We start from the raw sequence: 19,458 nt of genomic DNA on the forward strand, positions 1-19,458 counted from the left end.
TTTAACGTTTGTTTGCAGCCCGTTATAATACCATAGAAGAAGAAGAAGGGAGCATGGCAGCAAAATGGTTACCAACGTAATTAAATAGGATCATAAACTGGGTTGTTCAAGACCTGAATGCTAATTGGCTGACAGCCGTGGTATTTCAGACTGTATATAACGCATATGACAAAGCATTTATTTGTACTGCTCTAATTACTTTGGTAACCAGTTTATAATAGCAATAAGGCACCTCTGGGGTTTGTGATATATGGCCAATATACGATGGCTTACAGGCTGACGACACCGCTCGCGTCGCAAAATAAATTTAGAAATCTATATTATAAATTATTGCACCCACACTGCTCGCACGCGCCAATGAGCGTCTGTATTGCCAAAGGCTAAAATAGAAGTTAGTTCTATTTGTGATGCAGATTGTGCTGCAAGCCCTGACTCTCCCATGTCCTCATTCGTTTATAGAAGCAGAAGCAGGTACCGTGCCATCTCCTCATTGGTTATACCCACGTGGGTGACTGAAAGACGATCGAGGTCGGTGGCGGTAATACACCTAATTTATGAAAGTTGCCAATCGCAATATAAAGTCCAGAGAAGAAAAAGCCTGGAAGGAGGAGAGATGACTAGAAACAATTCGGTTGACCATTTTATATATGGATTAATTGTCAGAGTAGAGGACCTTGTGCATTTCAGGTAAAATAACAACTCAATGTTTATATCCCTGGACAATTTAGCTATCAACAGCAAGCTAGCTAAACAGGACAAATTAGCTAGCAAGTGCAAGCTAGCTAGCTAAATTGCCATACATGTTTAATGCTTTCAACCTGTCCCCAAATTAATGTAATTGGTTCAGAGTTTGTTTTGATATTTTAACCTGCGTGTCGTAATCACGTTTGGTGTGGGGGGACAAAATACATTTATGCACGATGGAGCATGCGCACAGCCGGTTTGGGTTCCATGTAAGGACTGTGTCCAGGCATTCTGCATTGCGCATAAGAACAGCCCTTAGCCGTGGGATATTGGCCATATACCACACCTCCTCTGGCATTATTGCTTAATTAGATGGCGGTGCAATGTCCTTTTTTCCCCCATTTCCATAAAAAAATTTGCAATCCCTTTTCCAAACTATGAAAGGCAGCAACACCCAACAAAGAAAGCATCTAGTCTGCCGGAAAACCAAACGAAGAAAGTGGATTTGCGTGGAAGCTGCGCAATTAGTAGCAGCTTGAACACTTCTGTTTTGCACGCATCCATCATGGTATTAGAGACCCCAAAAAGGATATGCTAGCGATTGCTGTTATTGGATGGAACGAGCTATTTTGGTGGAGGAAAGAAACCATGGGTATTGACTGCATAATATTCAGTGTAACGTTAAACTAGAACTAGCTTAACATTCACATTAAAGGTATTTTAAGCACCTGCCGAGGCCTTGTTTTCTTCGAGTCTAGTCAGTAATCGGCCTGTTTGGAACATTATTAACTTACTCTGCAGTGGCTCGACTTGAGCCGCAGGATTTAGCCTCTAGCTAGCCCTTGGCGAGTCAATTGTTTACAATTTGAAAATTGGCTATAAAGTTTGTCATAAATGTAAATTGTTGTCCACAATTGATTGGTTGTTCTCATGAAGTAAGCCTCGTATACGTGTACGGCCAAACAATTTTAGCTAGCGAACGTTAGCTATCGTAAACTTGGCAGGTGTGGGTCGGTGGGCGCAGCTAGCTAGTTAGCCATATCAGTATTTACCCGTTACTTATGCCAAAGCTGCTCCAGAAACATCAACAATGTCTTTGGTAGCGTATGCTAGCAGTGATGACAGTGATTCAGACGAAACGTCTAACGTTAGTTCCATCGTCCCGGGTAGCAAACGTGGGGGGCTTTTCGCACGCCTCCCTGACCCCAAAATATCTGCCTCAGAGGCACTAGGAAACGTGCGACCAAGCAAAGGGACAACACACTTCTCTTCACGGAACACTGTGTCAAACGATGGCGACGAGGACTCAGTTACCCGTTCTCAACCGTCCAAGGGAGGGTTGCTTTTCGACTTACCTAAACCGAAGAAGCGAACAGAGCCTGTCAAAATCCCTATACCTGAGATAAAGAGAGGGGATGTAAGTAACAGGGCCACAGGCTCATAACCATGCTAGATTTTAAACATTTAATTTAGCTACATACCAAATAACAAGTGCTTGTTTTGAAATGGATTAGAAGTGTTGATTTCAAAATGATCCTATGTCTTGTCAACAGTCTGACTCTGATGAAGATGAACCAAGGAGAAAGAAATCCCTGCCCCAGGTAAAACATGATTTGCATTTTAGATCATTTTCAGTGACAAATTCTCAGTATATTTAACCTTTATTCAACTAGGCAAGTCAGTTGAGAACTAATTCTTATTTACAATGATGGCCTACCCCGGCCAAACCCGGATGACGCTGGGCCAGTTGTGCGCTGCCCTATTGGACTCCCAATCACGGCCGGAGGTGATTAAAAAACAATATATATATTTCACCTTTATTTAACCAGGTAGGCTAGTTGGGAACAAGTTCTCATTTACAACTGCGACCTGGTCAAGATAACGCAAAGCAGTGCGACACAAACGACAACAGAGTTACACATGGAATAAACAAACATATTCAATAATGCAATGGGGGGGGGGGGGGGGAAGAGTCTGTATACAGTGTGTGCAAATGAGGTAAGATAAGGGAGGAAAGGCAATAAATGGGCCATAGTGATGAAATAATTACAAAATAGCAATTAAACGCTGAAGTGATATATGTGCAGAAGATGAGTGCAAGTAGAGATACTGGGGTGCAAAGGAGCAAAATAAATAACAGTATGAGGATGAGGTAGTTGGATGGGTTATTTACAGATGGCCTATGTACAGGCGCAGTAATCTGTGAGCTGCTCTGACACCTGGTGCTTAAAGCTAGTGAGGGAGATATGAGTCTCCAGCTGTGATTTTGCAGTTTGTTCCAGTCATTGGCAGCAGAGAACTGGAAGGAAAAGTGGCCAAAGGAGGAATTGGCTTTGGGGGTGCATAGTGAAATATACCTGCTGGATGGAGCTTGTGCTACGGGTGGGTGCTGCTATAGTGACCAGTGAGCTGACATAAGGCGGGGCTTTACCTAGCAAAGACTAATAGATGACCTGGAGCCAGTGGGTTTGGCAACGAATATGAAGCGAGGGCCAGCCAACGAGAGCATACAGGTTGCTGTGGTGGGTAGTATATGGGGCTTTGGTGACAAAATGGATGGCACTGTGATAGACTGCATCCAATTTGCTGAGTAGAGTGTTGGAGGCTATTTTGTAAATTACATCGCCTAAGTCGAGGATCGGTAGGATAGTCAAGGGTATGAGTGAAGGATGCTTTGTTGCGAAATAGGAAGGCAATTCTAGATTTAATTTTGGATTGAAGATGCTTAATGTTAGTCTGGAAGGAAAGTTTACAGTCTAACCAGACAGGTATTTGTAGTTGTCCACATATTCAGAACCATCCAGAGTAGTGATGCTGGACGGGCAGGCAGGTGTGGGCAGCTATTGGTTGAAGATGCATCAGCTATCTGGATTTGGGTGAAGGAGAAATGGGGGAGGCTTGGGCAAGTTGCTGTGGGGGGTTGCAGGGCTGTGGACTGGGGTAGGGGTAGCCAGGTGGAAAGCATGGCCAGCCATAGAAAAATGCTTATTGAAATTCTCAATTATCGCGGATTTATCGGTGGTGACAGTCTTTCCTAGCCTCAGTGCAGTGGGCAGGTGGGAGGAGGTGCTCTTATTCTCCATGGACTTTACAGTGTCCCAGAACTTTTTGGAGTTTGTGCTACAGAATGCAAATATCTGTTTGAAAAAGCTAGCCTTTGCTTTCCTAACTTCCTGTGTGTATTGGTTCCTAACTTCCCTGAAAAGTTGCATATCACGGAGGCTATTCGATGCTAATGCAGTATGCCACTAGATGTTCTTGTGCTGGTCAAGGGCAGTCAGGTCTGGAGTGAACCAAGGGCTATATCTGATCCTGGTTCAATTTTTATTGAATGGGGCATACTTATTTAAGATGGTGAGGAGAGCACTTTTTAAAGAATATCCAGGCATCCTCTACTGATGGAATGAGATCAATATCCTTCCAGGATACCCGGGCCAGGTCGACTAGAAAGGCCTGCTCGCTGAAGTGTTTTAGGGAGCGTTTGACAGTGATGAGGGGTGGTCTTTTGACCGCAGACCCATTACGGACACAGGCAATGAGGCAGTGATCGCTGAGATCCTGGTTGAAGACAGCAGAGTTGTATTTGGAGGGCAGGCTGGTTAGGATGATATCCATGAGGGTGCCCGTGTTTACGGATTTGGGGTTGTACCTGGTAGGTTCATTGATGTGTGTGAGATTGAGGGCATCAAGCTTAGATTGTAGGATGGCCCGGGGTGTTAAGCGTGATACAGCCTGGAAATGTGGACATAGGCCGTGCCAACCATACCTATCATGTTCTAAGCCCTCATCTAAGTCGCCACTAGCCGGCCTCCGCCCAGTACCCTGCCCTGAACCTTATTCAATTTTCTAGCTGGCTACCACTTGGTACTCTACCCTGCACCCTAGACTGCTACCCGATGTATATAGTCATGAACACTGGTAACTTTAATAATGTTATACGGTTTCACCCACATTATATGAATACACAGTATTTTAGTCATGATTCATCCTATATAACTTATTTAACAAATGTCAGGATTGTGTGTATTGTTTGTTCTTCTAGTTATTAATGCACTGTTAGATCTAGGAACATAAGCATTTTGCTGTACCCGTGATAACATCTGTAAATCTGTGTATGCGACCAACAAACTTAGATTTTTTTTAGGACATGTTTTCTTTCTCTCTTTCCCTCTCTATCTCAGGGTCCTGGCACTGGCCTTTCCTCCCTCCTGCCTCAGCCAAAAAACATGGTTGTGAAGGAGATGCAGAGGGCCCTAGTGCCGCACACCCTCACCAAGCGGCCTGAGCCAAGGAAACCCACAAAGCCCTCCTTAGGGGCCTCCCAGGGCCACCTCAGCTCCAGTGCATCCCCCTCCGCCATCAAAGCAGCAGCTAAATCGGCTGCCCTGCAGCTAGCAAGGCAAATAGCTGCTGAGGAAAGTGACGAAGAACTTGCCCCCGAGAACTACTTCTCCCTGGAAGACAGCGCCAAGCCTCTCCCCGCTGTGGTCCCCAGCTTGAACCCGGAGCCTGTCCCCACCTCAGGCCTGCTACCCGCTCCTCCAGGCATGCAGCGTGGTACATTCCAGTCAGATGCCCCTCTGGACTTTAGCGCAAACCAAGAGGGAGCTTGGGGAGGTCAACAGCTAGGGGTGTACCAGCAGGCCTCGGCAGAGCCTCAGGTACGGAGAAAATGTTGGGTCAATGGATACACTACATAACCAAAAGTATGTGGACACGTGCTTGTGGAACATCTCATTCCAAAATGAGCATTAATATGGAGTTGGTCCCCCTTTACTTTAATAGCAGCCTCCACTCTTCTGGGAAGGCTTACCACTAGACGATGGAACATTGCTGCAGGGATTTGCTTACATTCACAAGAGCATTAGTGAGGTTGAGCGCTGATGTTGTGCGATTAGGCCTGGCTCGCAGTTGGGTTTATCAATTCATACCAAAGGTGTTTGGGGTTGAGGTCAGGGCTCTGTGCAGACCAGTCCAAGTTCTTCCACACCGTTCTCGACAAACAATTTCTGTATGGACGTCGCTTTGTGCACGGGGCATTGCCATGCTGAAACAGGAAAGGGCCTTCCCCAAACTGTTGCCACAAAGTTGGAAGGTAAGAATCGTCTCAACTGTCATTGTATGCTGTAGCGTTAAGACTTCCCTTCACTGGAACTAAGGGGCCTAGCCCGACCCATGAAAAACAGCCCCGGACCATTATTCCTCCTCCACCAAACTTTACAGATTTCACTATGCATTCGGCAGGTCGCGTTCTCCTGGCATCTGCCAAACCCAGATTAGTCCATCGGACTGCCAGATGATGAAGCGTGATTCATTACTCCAGAGAATGCGTTTCCACTGCTCCAGAGTCCAATGGCGGCGAGCTTTACTCCACTCCAGCCGACACTTGGCATTGCGGATGGTGATTTTAGGATTTTGTGCAGCTGCTCGGCCAAGGAAATCATGAAGCTCTCAACAAACAGTTTGTGTGCTGACGTTGGTTCCAGAGGCAGTTTTGAACTCGGTAGTGAGTGCTGCAACTGAGGACAAACTACTTTACATGCTTGGGCACTCGGCGGTCCCGTTCTGTGAGCTTGTGTGGCCTACCACTTCGTGACTAAGCCGTTGTAACAGCACTTACAATTGACCCGGGCAGCTCTAGCAGGGCAGAAATTTGACGAACTGACTTGTTGGAAAGGTGGCATCCTATGACGGTGCCACGTTGAAAGTCACGAAGCTCTTCTGTAAGGCCGTTCTATTGCCAATGTTTGTCTACGGAGATTGCATGGCGGTGTGCTCAATTTTATACACCTGTCAGCAACGGGTGTGACTGAAATGGCTGAATCCACTCATTTGAAGGGATGTCCATATACTTTTGTGTATATATAGTGTGTAGCTCTTTATCTCTCTAGCTAGCTAGATGGACATATATAAGCTTAGCAATGCATTGTGTAAAACTATGTTGCCAATACATCAAAATAAACTCCAATAATACTCAACTTCCACAATAGACCAAATACAATAGACCTACTGTGCATTACCAACTCAAATGTCCAACTACAACTTATTTTAGATGAGAGCAAATTATGGATATCAGTCGTACCAAGCTGATATTCAGTTTCAAACATCAGATGTACTATGCCCAGAATTGATCCTTATTGACCCCTGTGAGTTTGGCACACAGCAGTTTGCTGTAAAATTTCTTGTTCTCATCCGTTGAGATGACTCAGGGTGGCGTAATGCTCTTATGTCATGTTGCATTGATACAGGCTAACAAAAAACATCCTGTTGGATAGGGTTACTACAACGAGGCTTACTACCAGGATCCAGAGTCTGACCCAGCGTTGCCCGAGCCAGAGCAACCTAGTTCCTCCGCCCTGTTTGATGATGAAGCGGTAAGAATGTTTCTTGACTTGACATTGGTCTGTTGGCTTGTTATTGATCAGGAATGTGATTTTTCCCTGATCAATCAGGAAGCCCTTCCCTTCTGACATCCTGTATATCACTGAATTTGACCTACCCTGAAACCAATATCCTGCTCTTCTTGATTTGTTTAATATTGTCCTGATTGCATCCATAATTGTCAGCATAGTTCATACACTGAATAGAGGTTGCTGCTTCAAGATATAGAAGAGTATATTTTCTGGTTGCAGTTCATGAGGCTGCAGGGGAAGAGGAACAGGGGCAAGGAAGAGGTGAAGTTCCTGGAGATTAAGGGAGATGACCAGCTGAGCGGCAACCAGCAGTGGATGACCAAGAGCATGACGGAAGAGAAGCAAGAGCGCAAATCCTTCAGCAAGGTGAGGGAGATTTGCACTGGAACCATCCCCATATTGCTTACACTTGTCCATTATTTTCAGATCTGTTAACATCAAAGGGTTAGGTGCTAGGAGCTGAATTGGAACCTGGATTGTAGTAGTGATGATGGGGTAGGGGAATGTAAGGCGACAGTGGATTTAGAGTTGAGGAGTTGGTAGGTTAGGACTTTTTTCATGTCGCTTAGTGAGGATTTTGTTATCTGATCTCAACCTTGCTTGGGCTGACTCCCTAACCTCTTCCCTATGTCTGTAGAAAAAGGGAGACCAACCCACAGGGCAACAGCGACGCAAGCACCAGATCACATACCTCATCCACCAGGTGAGTAAATACTGTTTACATTGCTACAGTACTGTCTTGGACCCTAACAACAAGGTCCCATTCAGTAGACTCAAACCGGAGAAAAACAAAATGTGTTCCCACTGGACAAGTTGTCCTTCTCTTCTGTTGAGAATTAAAAAAATATGTTTTTCCCTGTTTGGAGCCTACTGAACACGACTTGGCACACCTATCACTGGCAATCATTTTGGAAACACTTAACATGCATGGTTATTGGCCTCATATCAACAGACCTGAATTTGACCAGATATGTGATTTTTACAAGCAAAATGTGTCAAAGTTTGAGTTAACTTGTAATTCTGATCACCTATAGGCAAAGGAGCGAGAGCTAGAGCTGAAGAACAACTGGGCTGACAACAAGCTGACTCGCCGGCAAACACAGGCCAAATACGGCTTTTAAGAACCGTAACAGAAGGCTTGGTGGCATGCATAGCCCCCCCTCCCCCCCCCCGGAGATTTAGAGTAGTACAGTCCAGAAGATTTTCTCAACATGGGACATATACCCTTGCCGTGGGGGAGGGGTTACACACACCTCATAGACCCATCCTTGGAGATGTTAGCACTGACTTTCCTTTTTGTCCCCCCTGTTTGTGGGCCTCCCTGGATTTGATACTTAAAACATTGCTGATATAAACAGTAGTTTTGGTGGTCTATATGATATTTGTTTGTTGGCTGCATAGGAAATCAAACTAATCAGACTGCTGCACAGGCTTTCCTGGGAAATTGTATTTAAATGCAATTTTATGTGGTGGTGGTATTTCACCAGATTACACATTACTGATAATTGGTCGTTCCAGTCTGAGCATAAGAGGAATGTTTTCCTTGCGGAATCCATATTGTATGTTTCCAATGGTGGGACAGTGACGTGCTCTAAAATTCTGTCAATCCAACCACAAGCTTCCCTAGTTTTTTAAATGTTAGGAAACACTTTTTTTCCTTGGTGGAATTTCCCTGTTGTGGAGATGCTTCAACCTGACCTGTTTGGAATACATCTCTTTACTGGATTTTGGGGGAGAGTTAGTCTTTGAAAGGAGCCAGAAACTCCTGTCTGCCAATAAACACAATCATATACAGTGATGACTTATTGGTATAATGAACTGTGCAATTTGAATAAATACTGCCTGTTGCTCAGCCTGTGGAGAATCTTGTAGGATGTTGCCTTCTCAGAGGGAGCATGGATGTGAAATTGGATCCGTTTTGTATTTTACCATCCTGGCTAGCTAACCAGGTTTTTAAATGTCTCTTTTGCCAGACCAACATTTAGTGAGGATTTGGGAATCCATGTTTCTGAAGGGTGCTCTCTGCACATTCTGCTGGTGTTGTGTTATGGTGATTCTGGATCTAAAGGCATCAGATACTGTATGTATCAGAAATATGCTACGGTACATTCCTTGCTTACACTTACCCAATCCTCTCAGATCGTCAAGGGTGTGAATTAAGAGAAATGGAACTTGGAAGGGCAGTTTACTAATCCCATTGCACCTGGATAAACCCCGCCCCCAAAGAAAATGCTGAAAACCAGCATCTCGGTTCTACCTTTCGTGATGAGCTAGCTCAAGTGTTTTGTATATTGACACTCCTATTAAGTCAAAGCAGAAATAATGTAACCATGTTCACAACTTAGCAGGGACAAAGACTGGCGCTGCCAAAAGCACCCCATTGGGGACAATGCTATAGACAGACTGCTAGATTTCTGAAGGTGTTACGGCTAACTACTTTAGGCACTCAGCTCTTAAAGCTCATTAGGAGGTATTTCAATACTGTATATCTATGTAAGAGGCAGGGGAAATACCTTTGTTTTACCCTATACTGTTACATGTTTTGTGCTGTTACAATAAATGTATTTAATTTCCTGACTTGCCAGATTTGATACGTATTGTCCCAATACCTCAGCTCTTAACATTAAGGACAAACCAAAATAAAAATTAGTCGATGGTGCTGACACCTGGAAAACCAGACCGAGTTAACAGCTCCATCCCAGGCAGTTGCACTGTAACTACTCATGTGAAAGTGATTGGCATGCATATGAAAATAATTAAATTAGAAAATGAGACAAGAATACAATATATAACTCAATCTTGCACTTTCAAAACAGATCCAAAGATGCTTTAATCATTTGTCAGGAGTCAAACAGTAAACTGTTCCGTGAGCATCTAGTAATGACATTTAGTACTCCAAAGCGAAGTTTAAAGTTTAGTCCTCAATCGTGGGGTTCTTTGTCTTTTTCCTGAGTCGCTTCTGGTGCTGGAGCAGTTTCTGAAATGGTAGCCTCTGGAACAGTAGCTGCCTCTTGTACTGCAGCTGCAACGGTCTCCTCCTGCTTTTGCCTTTTCAACAGTTTGCGCCCAGTCGCTGTAGGGTCTTCAAAGGGCACCACCGACATGGGGATCCGCACAGTATCTATCCCATTAACCTGGGGAGACGAGAAAAGGCAAATTAACACTGGAACAACAAGGACACTATCCTTAAACCCCCCCAGAAAGCATATGAACATCATAAGCCATGGCAAAATGTGTAGAATTGTAGGAAATTAGCTGTAAAACTGCAAATTTCTCTCAGCACCATGGCAAAAACGGTATAATTGCAGCAAAATAGTTCCCTCAAATAATACAAAATAAAAAAAGCTAAATCTACTTAATATATGTGTGAAAATAGTTTTGATATAGGTGTAGTTTCGATGGGACGTTGCTAGGTGGGCAGCCAACTGTCGGAGGAAGGAAGGGCGGGCGGGCAATGACATGTCCTCCTAAAACTGCTTAGAACAAACTGATATCTAAATTCTAACAACGTCAGTGTGTTAAATATACTTTAGTTAAAGTAAAGGATGGAGGGGGACAACTTTAAAATGGCAGTGATACTACAATTCTTTATTCACAAAAGTCAGTGGCGGTTCTAGTGTTAATGGAATGCCTTTAAAATCAACCATTTTTGCTCCTCAGTCTCCAGTTTCTGGGAGGCAACCATGCTCATCCTGTCTGATACCAGACCAGAGCCATTTGAGCTGCTGCTCTCTTCATTAGTAATGAAAGAGAATAGTTATTTTGGTAGTAAAAAGCCAATGCTTTCATTGGAGAAAATGTCCAATAAAACCCACAGTTCCATGCATTTAGACCAGACAAAAAAAAAAAAAAAATTGTCAAAGTGAAATATGGAGTTGTGCCCTTACCGTGACCTCACACCAGTAATCTCCCAGGTCCTTGATTGACTCTTCCGATAGTCTCAGTGCATGAGGTGGCACAAATATGCCCCGCTGAATAGGAAAAAGATGAGAAGAGAAGACTAAATCAAAAGATTGCTTTCACTTCAATGACGGCTTCTCGGTCATCATTGGCAACCTTTGTTACAGAACATGGTAGAAAATTCTACCAAACCGACACCACTTAATCAGTAGAGGATGATTAGACATGAGTGAATGTGGACAATTCCACGTTAACAGTGTTGCTGAGACTTCCAATTTTTTTCACTTTAAAATGTCAAACAAAAACCAATCATTGAAAAGTTGAAACGCACAAGGACTACTTTTAACAATTTTACAAAAACACATTTGAAGTTGCAAAGTTTGGTAACAGAATGACGGTTTGTGCCATCATTCTGCTACCCAACTTTGCATCTGCCCTGTTCTTCAAGTAAATGTGTTTTTGTAAAATGTTCAGTGAAAATTGTTAAAAGTAGTCAGTGTGCATAGAGTTGTATGGTTTGTTGAACATTTTCAACCGTGAAATTGCTACATTACTGTCTGTTTGATGAAAATGGTGATAATCCAACCCTCGCAGATCTGTGACTGCTTTAAGGAAGGATGAATGTACTCCATTTTTCATTTTACTGAATAATCTACAAGCCCAGTCTTACCTTCTGGAGAATCTGTCTGCAGACCATCTCTTTGGTGATGTCATACTCAATGGAGGTTCTTTTCTCAACCTTCAACTCCATATGCTTCAGGATCTCCACCGTCTGTAAACAAGACACACAGCTCGGTTGTAGACAACTGACAGACTAATGGGTAGTAGGAGCGATGTTCATTTGCAAATACAGAAGTACAAATAGGATCTATTAAATATTATTCTAGTTGTTTCAGACAAACGGTTGGTGATGAGCAACACAGCCACAGTACACCAACTTAAGCAGGGGTTAGCCTTAGAAATGAGATGAACTAAAGGAAAAAGGAATGCCCTGCTCACCAGCTGTCCTGTGCGGGTTTGGATTCTCTCCTCGGGCCTCCCTTCATGTAAAAGCTGTAGAGGGAAATGATACGCCTGTTTTAGGAGGTGCAATATAAGGACTGTATATAACATAAGATCCAGCTATGTTTCATCAACCCTACAATAAAAATGGCAGACTCACACCCATGAACCTTTTTCTACAAACCATACCCCCAATACATCTAAAGACTCAGAAGAAAACTCACCCTCAGCTCCTCTGCAAACATCGCTTTGTTTTCTGGTGATGGGTAGACTGCCAGGCCTTGGGCCAGGAGGTTATTGCGTCCAACAGACTTTTTCACAAACACAGTGTCACCTCGACCACCAAGCTCTGATAATAAAGCCACAAATACATTAGAATGCATGCATGCCCAATCCTTCATGCTAAGTAATATCCTTGTCCGGAGATTGGAAGAACAAACAGGCATACGTACTAGCCACAGTCTGTGAGAGGATGAGTTCCATCTTCTCCTTAGGAGCATGCTTTGTGTCCTCTACCACTTTGTAGACCCGATGTCGCCGAGGGTATAGTCTTGGTGGGCGGCCCTCTTTGGACAATGGGACCTGCCACCAACGCTCTACCACAACTGTATTCTGTGCAAGAGAGATAATGGGGTATAGTAGGAGAGCTTGGTTCCCCAGGGGTGTATTCATTACAGAAATCATTTACTGTTTAAGAACAAAATGGAAGCAAACAGAGAAAATGTAACTAAAACCGGGAGGGACATACCTGAATTTGTCCAATACAAACTCTTGTTTAGGAATCATGACATTGTGTACTTGAGGAAAATAGGCATGTTTCTCGACTCAAACCCTGACTTTAAAATATGATCAATGGACAAATAGCTTAGCAACCACACAATGCAGCATGACAACGTGAACACGACTGATCAAAAGTCTGCTTGGCAGGGTGTTATACGTTCCTCCATTCGTTGCAACCTGGTCTCAGAGCATTTCATATTATTCGGTATGTAAAGCCAGGATAATTAATTCAGTATATGTTACATTTTGTATGGTTACAGACAGATGCTTACTTTAAAAACAACGAATGGAGGGTGGTTGGTCGGGTAGATAGGTGGGGGTTGAGTACAAATCTCATCATGTTCAATTTTAGCAACTTTTCAACTACTTACAACTTTTTAGTTACTTTGCAATTACTCAGCATGTTAGCTAACCCTTCCCCTAACCTAACTCCTAAACTTAAACCCTAGCCTAGCATATGTTAGCTACCTCGCTAGAATTCATAACATATCAAATTGAGCACATTCGTAATCCATTGTACGTTTTGCAAATTTGTAACATATAATCCAAATTTTAAATCCCATATCATACGAAATGGGTAATGGACAGCCACAAATGAATACATACCGTACTAAATGGAGAGTCTCGGATTTATGTACAGAATAATACAAAATGCTCTGAGACGAGGTTGTTCATTGTCCAATGGGATTCCTGACTCCTTTCTCTAATACCTCTGTCTAATTCACGGGAGGCTGCTGAGGGGAAGACTGCTCATAATGTCTTGAACGGAGCGAATGGAATTGCACAAAACACATGGAAACATTAGCAGTGTTTGAATACTCATACTAACAAATCAAAATAAAATACAATTATTTGTCACATTCACATGGTTAGCAGATGTTAATGCAAGTGTAGCGAAATGCTTGTGCTTCTAATTCCGACCATGCAGTAATATCTAACAAGTAATCTAACCTAACAATTTCAGAACAACTACCTTATACACACACAAGTGTAAAGGAATGAATAAGAATATTTACATAAAAAATATATGAATGACTGATGGCCGAACGGCATAGGCAAGATGCAGTAGATGGTATAGAGTACAGCATATACATATGAGATGAGTAATGTTGGGTATGTAAACATTATATTAAGTGTCATTGTTTAAAGTGGTTAGTTATACATCTTTACATCAATTTCCATTATTAAAGTGGCTGGAGTTGAATCAATATGTTGGCAGCAGCCACTCAATGTTAATGATGGCTGTTAAACTGTCTGATGACTTTGAGATAGAAGCGGTTTTTCAGTCTCTCGGTCCCCGCTTTGATGCACCTGTACTGACCTCACCTTCTGGATGATAGCGGGGTGAACAGGCAGTGGCTCAGGTGGTTGTTGTCCTTGATGATCTTTTTTGCCTTCCTGTGACATCAGGTGGTGTAGGCATCCTGAGGGCAGGTAGTTTGCCACCAGTGATGCTTTGTGCAGACCTCACCACCCTCTGGAGAGCCTTACGGTTATGGGCGGAGCAGTTGCCGTTCTAGGCGGTGATACAGCCCGACAGGATGCTCTCGATTGTGCATCTGTAAAAGTTTGAGTGTTTTTGATGACAAGGCAAATTTCTTCAGCCTCCTGAGGTTGAAGAGGCGCTGCTGCGCCTTCTCACCACGCTGTCTGTGTGGTGGACCATTTCAGTTTGTCCGTGATGTGTACGCCGCGGAACTTAAAAACTTAGACTGTCCCGTCGATGTGGATAGGGGGCTGCTCCCTCTGCTGTTTCCTGAAGTCCACGATCATCTCCTTTCTTTTGTTGACATTGAGTGTGAGGTTATTTTCTGACACCACACTCCGAGGGCCCTCACCTCCTCCCTGTAGGTAGTGTCATTGTTGTTGATAATCAAGCCTAACAAAGTCTGCAAACTTTTTATTTTTATTATTATTATTTTTTTTTTACCCCTTTTTCTCCCCAATTTCATGGTATCCAATTGTTTTTAGTAGCTACTATCTTGTCTCATCGCTACAACTCCCGTACGGGCTCGGGAGAGACGAAGGTTGAAAGCCATGTGTCCTCCGATACACAACCCAACCAAGCCACACTGCTCCTTAACACAGCGCGCATCCAACCCGGAAGCCAGCCGCACCAATGTGTCGGAGGAAACACCGTGCACCTGGCAACCTTGGTTGGCGTGCACTGCGCCCGGCCCGCCACAGGAGTCGTTGGTGCGCGATGAAACAAGGATATCCCTACCGGCCAAGCCCTCTCTAACCCGGACGATACTAGGCCAATTGTGCGTTGCCCCACGGACCTCCCGGTCGCGGCCGGTTACGACAAAGACTGGGCGCGAACCCAGGGTCTCTGGTGGCACAGCTGGCGCTGCAGTACAGCGCCCTTAACCACTGCACCACCCGGGAGGCTCGGTTGCATGTTGACGCAGTCGTGGGTGAACGGTCACCTTGCTCTGATTAAAAGCAGAGGTTCGCGCTTTCAGTTTTGTGCGAATGCTGCCATCAATCCACGATTTCTGGTTGGGGAATGTTTTAATAGACGCTGTGGGTACAACATCACCGATGCACTTGTTAATAAACTCTCTCACAGAATCAGTGTATTCATCAATGTTGTTGTTCGACGCTATGCGGAACATATCCCAGTCCAGTGATTGAAGCAATCTTGAAGCGTGGAATCCGATTGGTCGGACCAGCGTTGAACAGACCTGAGCGCAGGTGCTTCCTGTTTTAGTTTCTGTCTATAGGCTAGGAGCAACAAAATGGAGTCGTGGTCAGTTTTTCCAAAAGGAGAGCGGGGGAGGGCCTTATATGCATTTTATAAATTATAATAACAATGATCCAGGGTTGCGCCAGCCCAGGTAGCGCAATCGATATGCTGATAGAATTTTGGGAGCCTTGTTTTCAGATTAGCTTTGTTAAAAGCCCCAGCTACAATAAATGCAGCCTTAGGATATGTGGTTTCCAGTTTACATAGAGTCAAATGAAGTTCTTTCAGGGCCCGTCGATGTGTCTGCTTGGGGGGGAATATACACGACTGTGATTATGATCGAAGAGAATTCTCTTGGTAGAGAATGTGGTCGGCATTTGATTGTGAGGAATTCTAAGTCAGGTGAACAAAAGGACTTGAGTTCCTGTATGTTGTTATGATCACACCACGTCTCGTTAATCATAAGGCATACACCCACGCACCTTCTTCTTACCAGAGAGATGCTTGTTTCAGTCGGCGCGATGCGTGAAGAAACCAAGTGGCTGTATCGACTCCGATAGCGTGTCTCGAGTGAGCCATGTTGCCGTGAAACAAAGAACGTTAGTCTCCGATGTCTCTCTGGAAGGCAACCTTTGCTCGGATTTCGTCTACCTTGTTGTCAAGAGACTGGACATTGTCGAGTAGTATGTTTCGGGAGTGGTGCGCGATGTGCCCGTCTACGGAGCCTGACCAGAAGACCGCTCCATCTGCCCATTCTGCGGCGCCGTTGTTTTGGGTCGCCGGCTGTGATCTGATCCATTGTCCTGTGTGGTGAGCCAAATAGAGGATCCGCTTCGGGAAAGTCGTATTCCTGGTCGTAATGTTGCTGAGTTGACGTTGCTCATAAAACCTAAGATTTCATGGGGTAACAATGTAAGAAATAACACATAAAAAACAAAATACTGCATAGTTTCATAGGAATGCGAAGCGGCCATCTCTGTCGGCGCCGGAAGTAAGACCATACTATTTGTGACAAAAATGGAGGATGCTTATTGGACATAGTACTGTATGCCAAAAGTTCCCAGATGTCGTACTACATTAACTAAAATACAAAGTATACAAGCAGTGGACACTATGTGCATTTAGGGCTCATAATGCAATTCTTCATAAAATGGGCGTGGCTTCATTTTCAGATTTGAAGTAAATGACAAAAATACAAATACATTGCTTTAGGTAATTAGCACAAATATTAAGATGCAATTTTTTTCAGCAATGTAATAAAGTAATTACTTTTCAAATAAGTTACACATTAGGTTGGCTGACAATTTGTTAGCTATGCTAGCCTCACTACTGCAGTTGCTTGTATGTACCGTTGTTAGTTAGCTACTTAACATTAGTTGGCTACTAATACATCAAACTTGCTGGTATATTAACTAAATGCTATCTACACTACCCAATGTTTACTGTCTTGATTATTCACGTCATTCTTAGCTTAGCTAAGTGGTATAGTCGTTGTGTGTTAATGGACATTTTCAATGAAGTCGTCAGATCTCTAGCTAGTCAGTTTTTATTCTAACAAGATGCATAGAAACAGCATCAACTTCCGGTAGACAGGCGAATCGCTAGTACACTCAACTGAAAGGATAACATTCATTTGCAGTATACTAAAATTAACTAGTAGTATATGCTCATTACGTAGTATACATTATTGGTATTCTTACACAGCTCATGTGTTTGACACCTTTCCACACATTCTGCTCCAGCCATTACCAAGTGCCCATCCTCCCCAATTGAGGTGCCACCAACCTCCTGTGTTGGCTATAGTTAGCAGGACCCATTTAGCTTGCAACCTTATATATTATTCCTGCCTACGTTTAAAAAACAGAAAAATATTATCATTTACTCAAAAACAAAACTAACTTTACCTTGCATGATGTTTGTGAAAAACACTGAACCGAGGAATGTGTCTTTTTCGTAAACTCCCGGACTAGATCCTGAAGGACATGACGGCTGGTGCTCCACATGGTTGTCAGATTAGCTGCCTATAAAATTCCCGTTTGTATTCAACACGGCACAACTGCTATTTTCAAACTGTACTAAAGCAAGGTGGCGTTAATGCACCTAAAGTTTGACGTTATGAATCAAACAAGATCTTGAAATTCATGCTAATCGGCTAGCTGGTTACACTTGACTAGGCGCTGTTGATGTGCGTCACCTGAGCGACTACGAAGGAAAGGACCCCAGATAGGAATCGTAAATGAAGCCTGCAATAACTTTTATCTTCCGTCAAAATGTTTAAGGGTCATTTATATTAATAATTATTTTATGCAATTTCATAAAAAACAAACCTGCGGCCTTGTGAATGTTGACCTGTTTAAAGATCCATGTTTTCTTCTGTTTTCTTCTATTTAAGAAAACCATTTTCAACCGACTCTGTGGAATTAAAACACCCCTGATCACATGCAAACAGAGTTCACTTTCATAGCAGCCACATAAAAACAGCATGATAATTTTGCTCTTTGTAGAGTTCCTACTCGCATCTAGGGTTGGTCCTGGTCAGTCCCTGGATGGGAGACCAGATGCTGCTGGAAGTGGTGTTGGAGGGCCAGTAGGAGGCACTCTTTCCTCTGGTCTAAAAAATATCCCAATTCCCCAGGGCAGTGATTGGGGACTCTGCCCTGTGTAGGGTGCTGTCTTTCGGATGGGACGTTAAACGGATGTCCTGACTCTCTGAAGTCACTAAAGATCCCATGGCACTTATTGCAAGAGTAGGGGTGTTAACCCCGGTGTCCTGGCTAAATTCCCAATCTGGCCCTCAAACCATCACAGTCACCTAATAATCCCCAGTTTACAATTGGCACATTCACCCCCTCCTCTCCCCTGTAACTATTCCCCAGGTCGTTGCTGTAAATGAGAACATGTTCTCAGTCAACTTACCTGGTAAAATAACGGATAAATAAAATAAATAAATAAATATACATCCTCTCCTCCTCTCACCTTTTACCTTCGCTTGTGGACTTCAGTGAACAACACATCAGCTGTCTGTGACCAAGCAAGAAAATCTTTCCAAGCCAAACCTTCATATTATAACCGCTACACACAGCCTACAACATTGTCACCATATTAGCTAATGTCATAGCTAGTCAACATAGCTACTAGAACTAACGCGTAAGTAAAACCGCTACAATCATGCAGTGCAGTACAGTACAAGCAGTTTAGCAGTTACACCTGCGGGACAGGTAGCAATAAATTAATCAAACCAAAAGCTTACCTTGACTTGGAAGAGTTTCAGTGTTGGATAGCTATAGCCAGCTAGCTAACATAGCATCCCTCTCTGTTCGAGCTGGGTGTTTGAGTAGACTAAACTAGCTAGCTGCATTCGCTAGCGAAGTGAGAGAAAAAAATACAATGAAATATAGCTAGTTCTATCTCTCTCTTGCTTCTCCTTCATTTTTCAAGAAATATATTTGGTCAAAACTGTTCAACTATTATCTTTCTCTCTCAGTGAACTACTCACCACAATCTATGTACCGCAGTGCTAGCTAGCTGTAGCTTCAGCTTTCAGTACTAGACTCATTCTCTGATCCTTTGATTGGGTGGACAACATATCAGTTCATGCTGAAAGAGCTCTGAAAGGTTGGAACATGTCCTGCGGAAGTTGTCATAATTACTGTGTAAGGCCGTGAAAGGGGGTGAGAACCATGAGCCTCCTAGGTTTTGTATTGAAGTCAAAGTACCCAGAGAATGATGGAAGCTAGCTGTCCTCCGGCTGGCTACACCATGGTGCTACCCTACAGAGTGCTGTTGAGGCTACTGTAGACCCACATAGCAAAACAGTGTGTTTTAATCAATTATTTGGTGACGTGAATAATTTTATGTAAAAAGGATAACTTTATTAATTTCCCTATTTTTAATTTTATGAAATTCATTGAGGAGGATGGTCCTCCCCTTCCTCTTCTGAAAAGCCTCCACTGGAATTCATTGTCTCATGATAATGTCCACCAGGCTGCT

General features: G+C 43.5%; 2 protein-coding genes across 5 annotated transcripts; one reads left to right on the plus strand and one right to left on the minus strand.

Moving 5' to 3' along the window:
* Positions 1-1,085: 1,085 nt before the first annotated feature.
* LOC110488235 (proline-rich protein PRCC) lies at positions 1,086-9,681 on the plus strand. Of its 4 annotated transcripts, none has more exons than XM_036970813.1 (9): positions 1,086-1,336; positions 1,855-2,101; positions 2,238-2,285; positions 2,432-2,470; positions 4,866-5,345; positions 6,960-7,058; positions 7,317-7,463; positions 7,735-7,800; positions 8,132-9,681. In XM_036970813.1, exons 1-9 carry the CDS (start codon positions 1,299-1,301, stop codon positions 8,216-8,218), a joined length of 1,251 nt encoding a protein of 416 aa, XP_036826708.1. In that variant the 5' UTR covers positions 1,086-1,298; the 3' UTR covers positions 8,219-9,681. The 4 variants fall into 4 exon arrangements, with proteins under 4 accessions (XP_036826708.1, XP_036826707.1, XP_036826709.1 ...); XM_036970814.1 differs by having other exon boundaries at positions 1,089-1,336; positions 1,908-2,101; XM_036970812.1 differs by having other exon boundaries at positions 1,088-2,101.
* A 209-nt stretch (positions 9,682-9,890) lies between these two features.
* On the minus strand, positions 9,891-17,694 carry mrpl9 (mitochondrial ribosomal protein L9). Its single transcript, XM_021560379.2, has 7 exons — positions 17,373-17,694; positions 12,452-12,611; positions 12,224-12,348; positions 11,997-12,050; positions 11,668-11,769; positions 10,985-11,068; positions 9,891-10,231 (listed from the first exon to the last, which is right to left on the minus strand). The coding sequence occupies exons 1-7, from the start codon at positions 17,469-17,471 to the stop codon at positions 10,019-10,021; spliced, it is 837 nt and encodes a 278-aa protein (XP_021416054.2). The 5' UTR covers positions 17,472-17,694; the 3' UTR covers positions 9,891-10,018.
* Positions 17,695-19,458: the final 1,764 nt, after the last annotated feature.

This window comes from Oncorhynchus mykiss, chromosome 32 (assembly GCF_013265735.2).
Source record: "Oncorhynchus mykiss isolate Arlee chromosome 32, USDA_OmykA_1.1, whole genome shotgun sequence".
NCBI lineage: Eukaryota > Metazoa > Chordata > Actinopteri > Salmoniformes > Salmonidae > Oncorhynchus > Oncorhynchus mykiss.

Bases quoted from the DNA above. Each gene is read 5' to 3' on its own strand.
- LOC110488235 (XM_036970812.1), top strand. From the start codon at position 1,775: ATGTCTTTGGTAGCGTATGCTAGCAGTGATGACAGTGATTCAGACGAA. The intron at 2,102-2,237 runs GTAAGTAACAGG...TCTTGTCAACAG, and splicing joins CTGAGATAAAGAGAGGGGAT to TCTGACTCTGATGAAGATGA. The intron at 2,471-4,865 runs GTGATTAAAAAA...TCTCTATCTCAG, and splicing joins ACTCCCAATCACGGCCGGAG to GGTCCTGGCACTGGCCTTTC.
- mrpl9 (XM_021560379.2), bottom strand. From the start codon at position 17,471: ATGTGGAGCACCAGCCGTCATGTCCTTCAGGATCTAGTCCGGGAGTTT. The intron at 12,051-12,223 runs GTGAGTTTTCTT...TTCCCTCTACAG, and splicing joins TGTTTGCAGAGGAGCTGAGG to CTTTTACATGAAGGGAGGCC. The intron at 10,232-10,984 runs GTAAGGGCACAA...TCGTCTCCCCAG, and splicing joins ATTACTGGTGTGAGGTCACG to GTTAATGGGATAGATACTGT.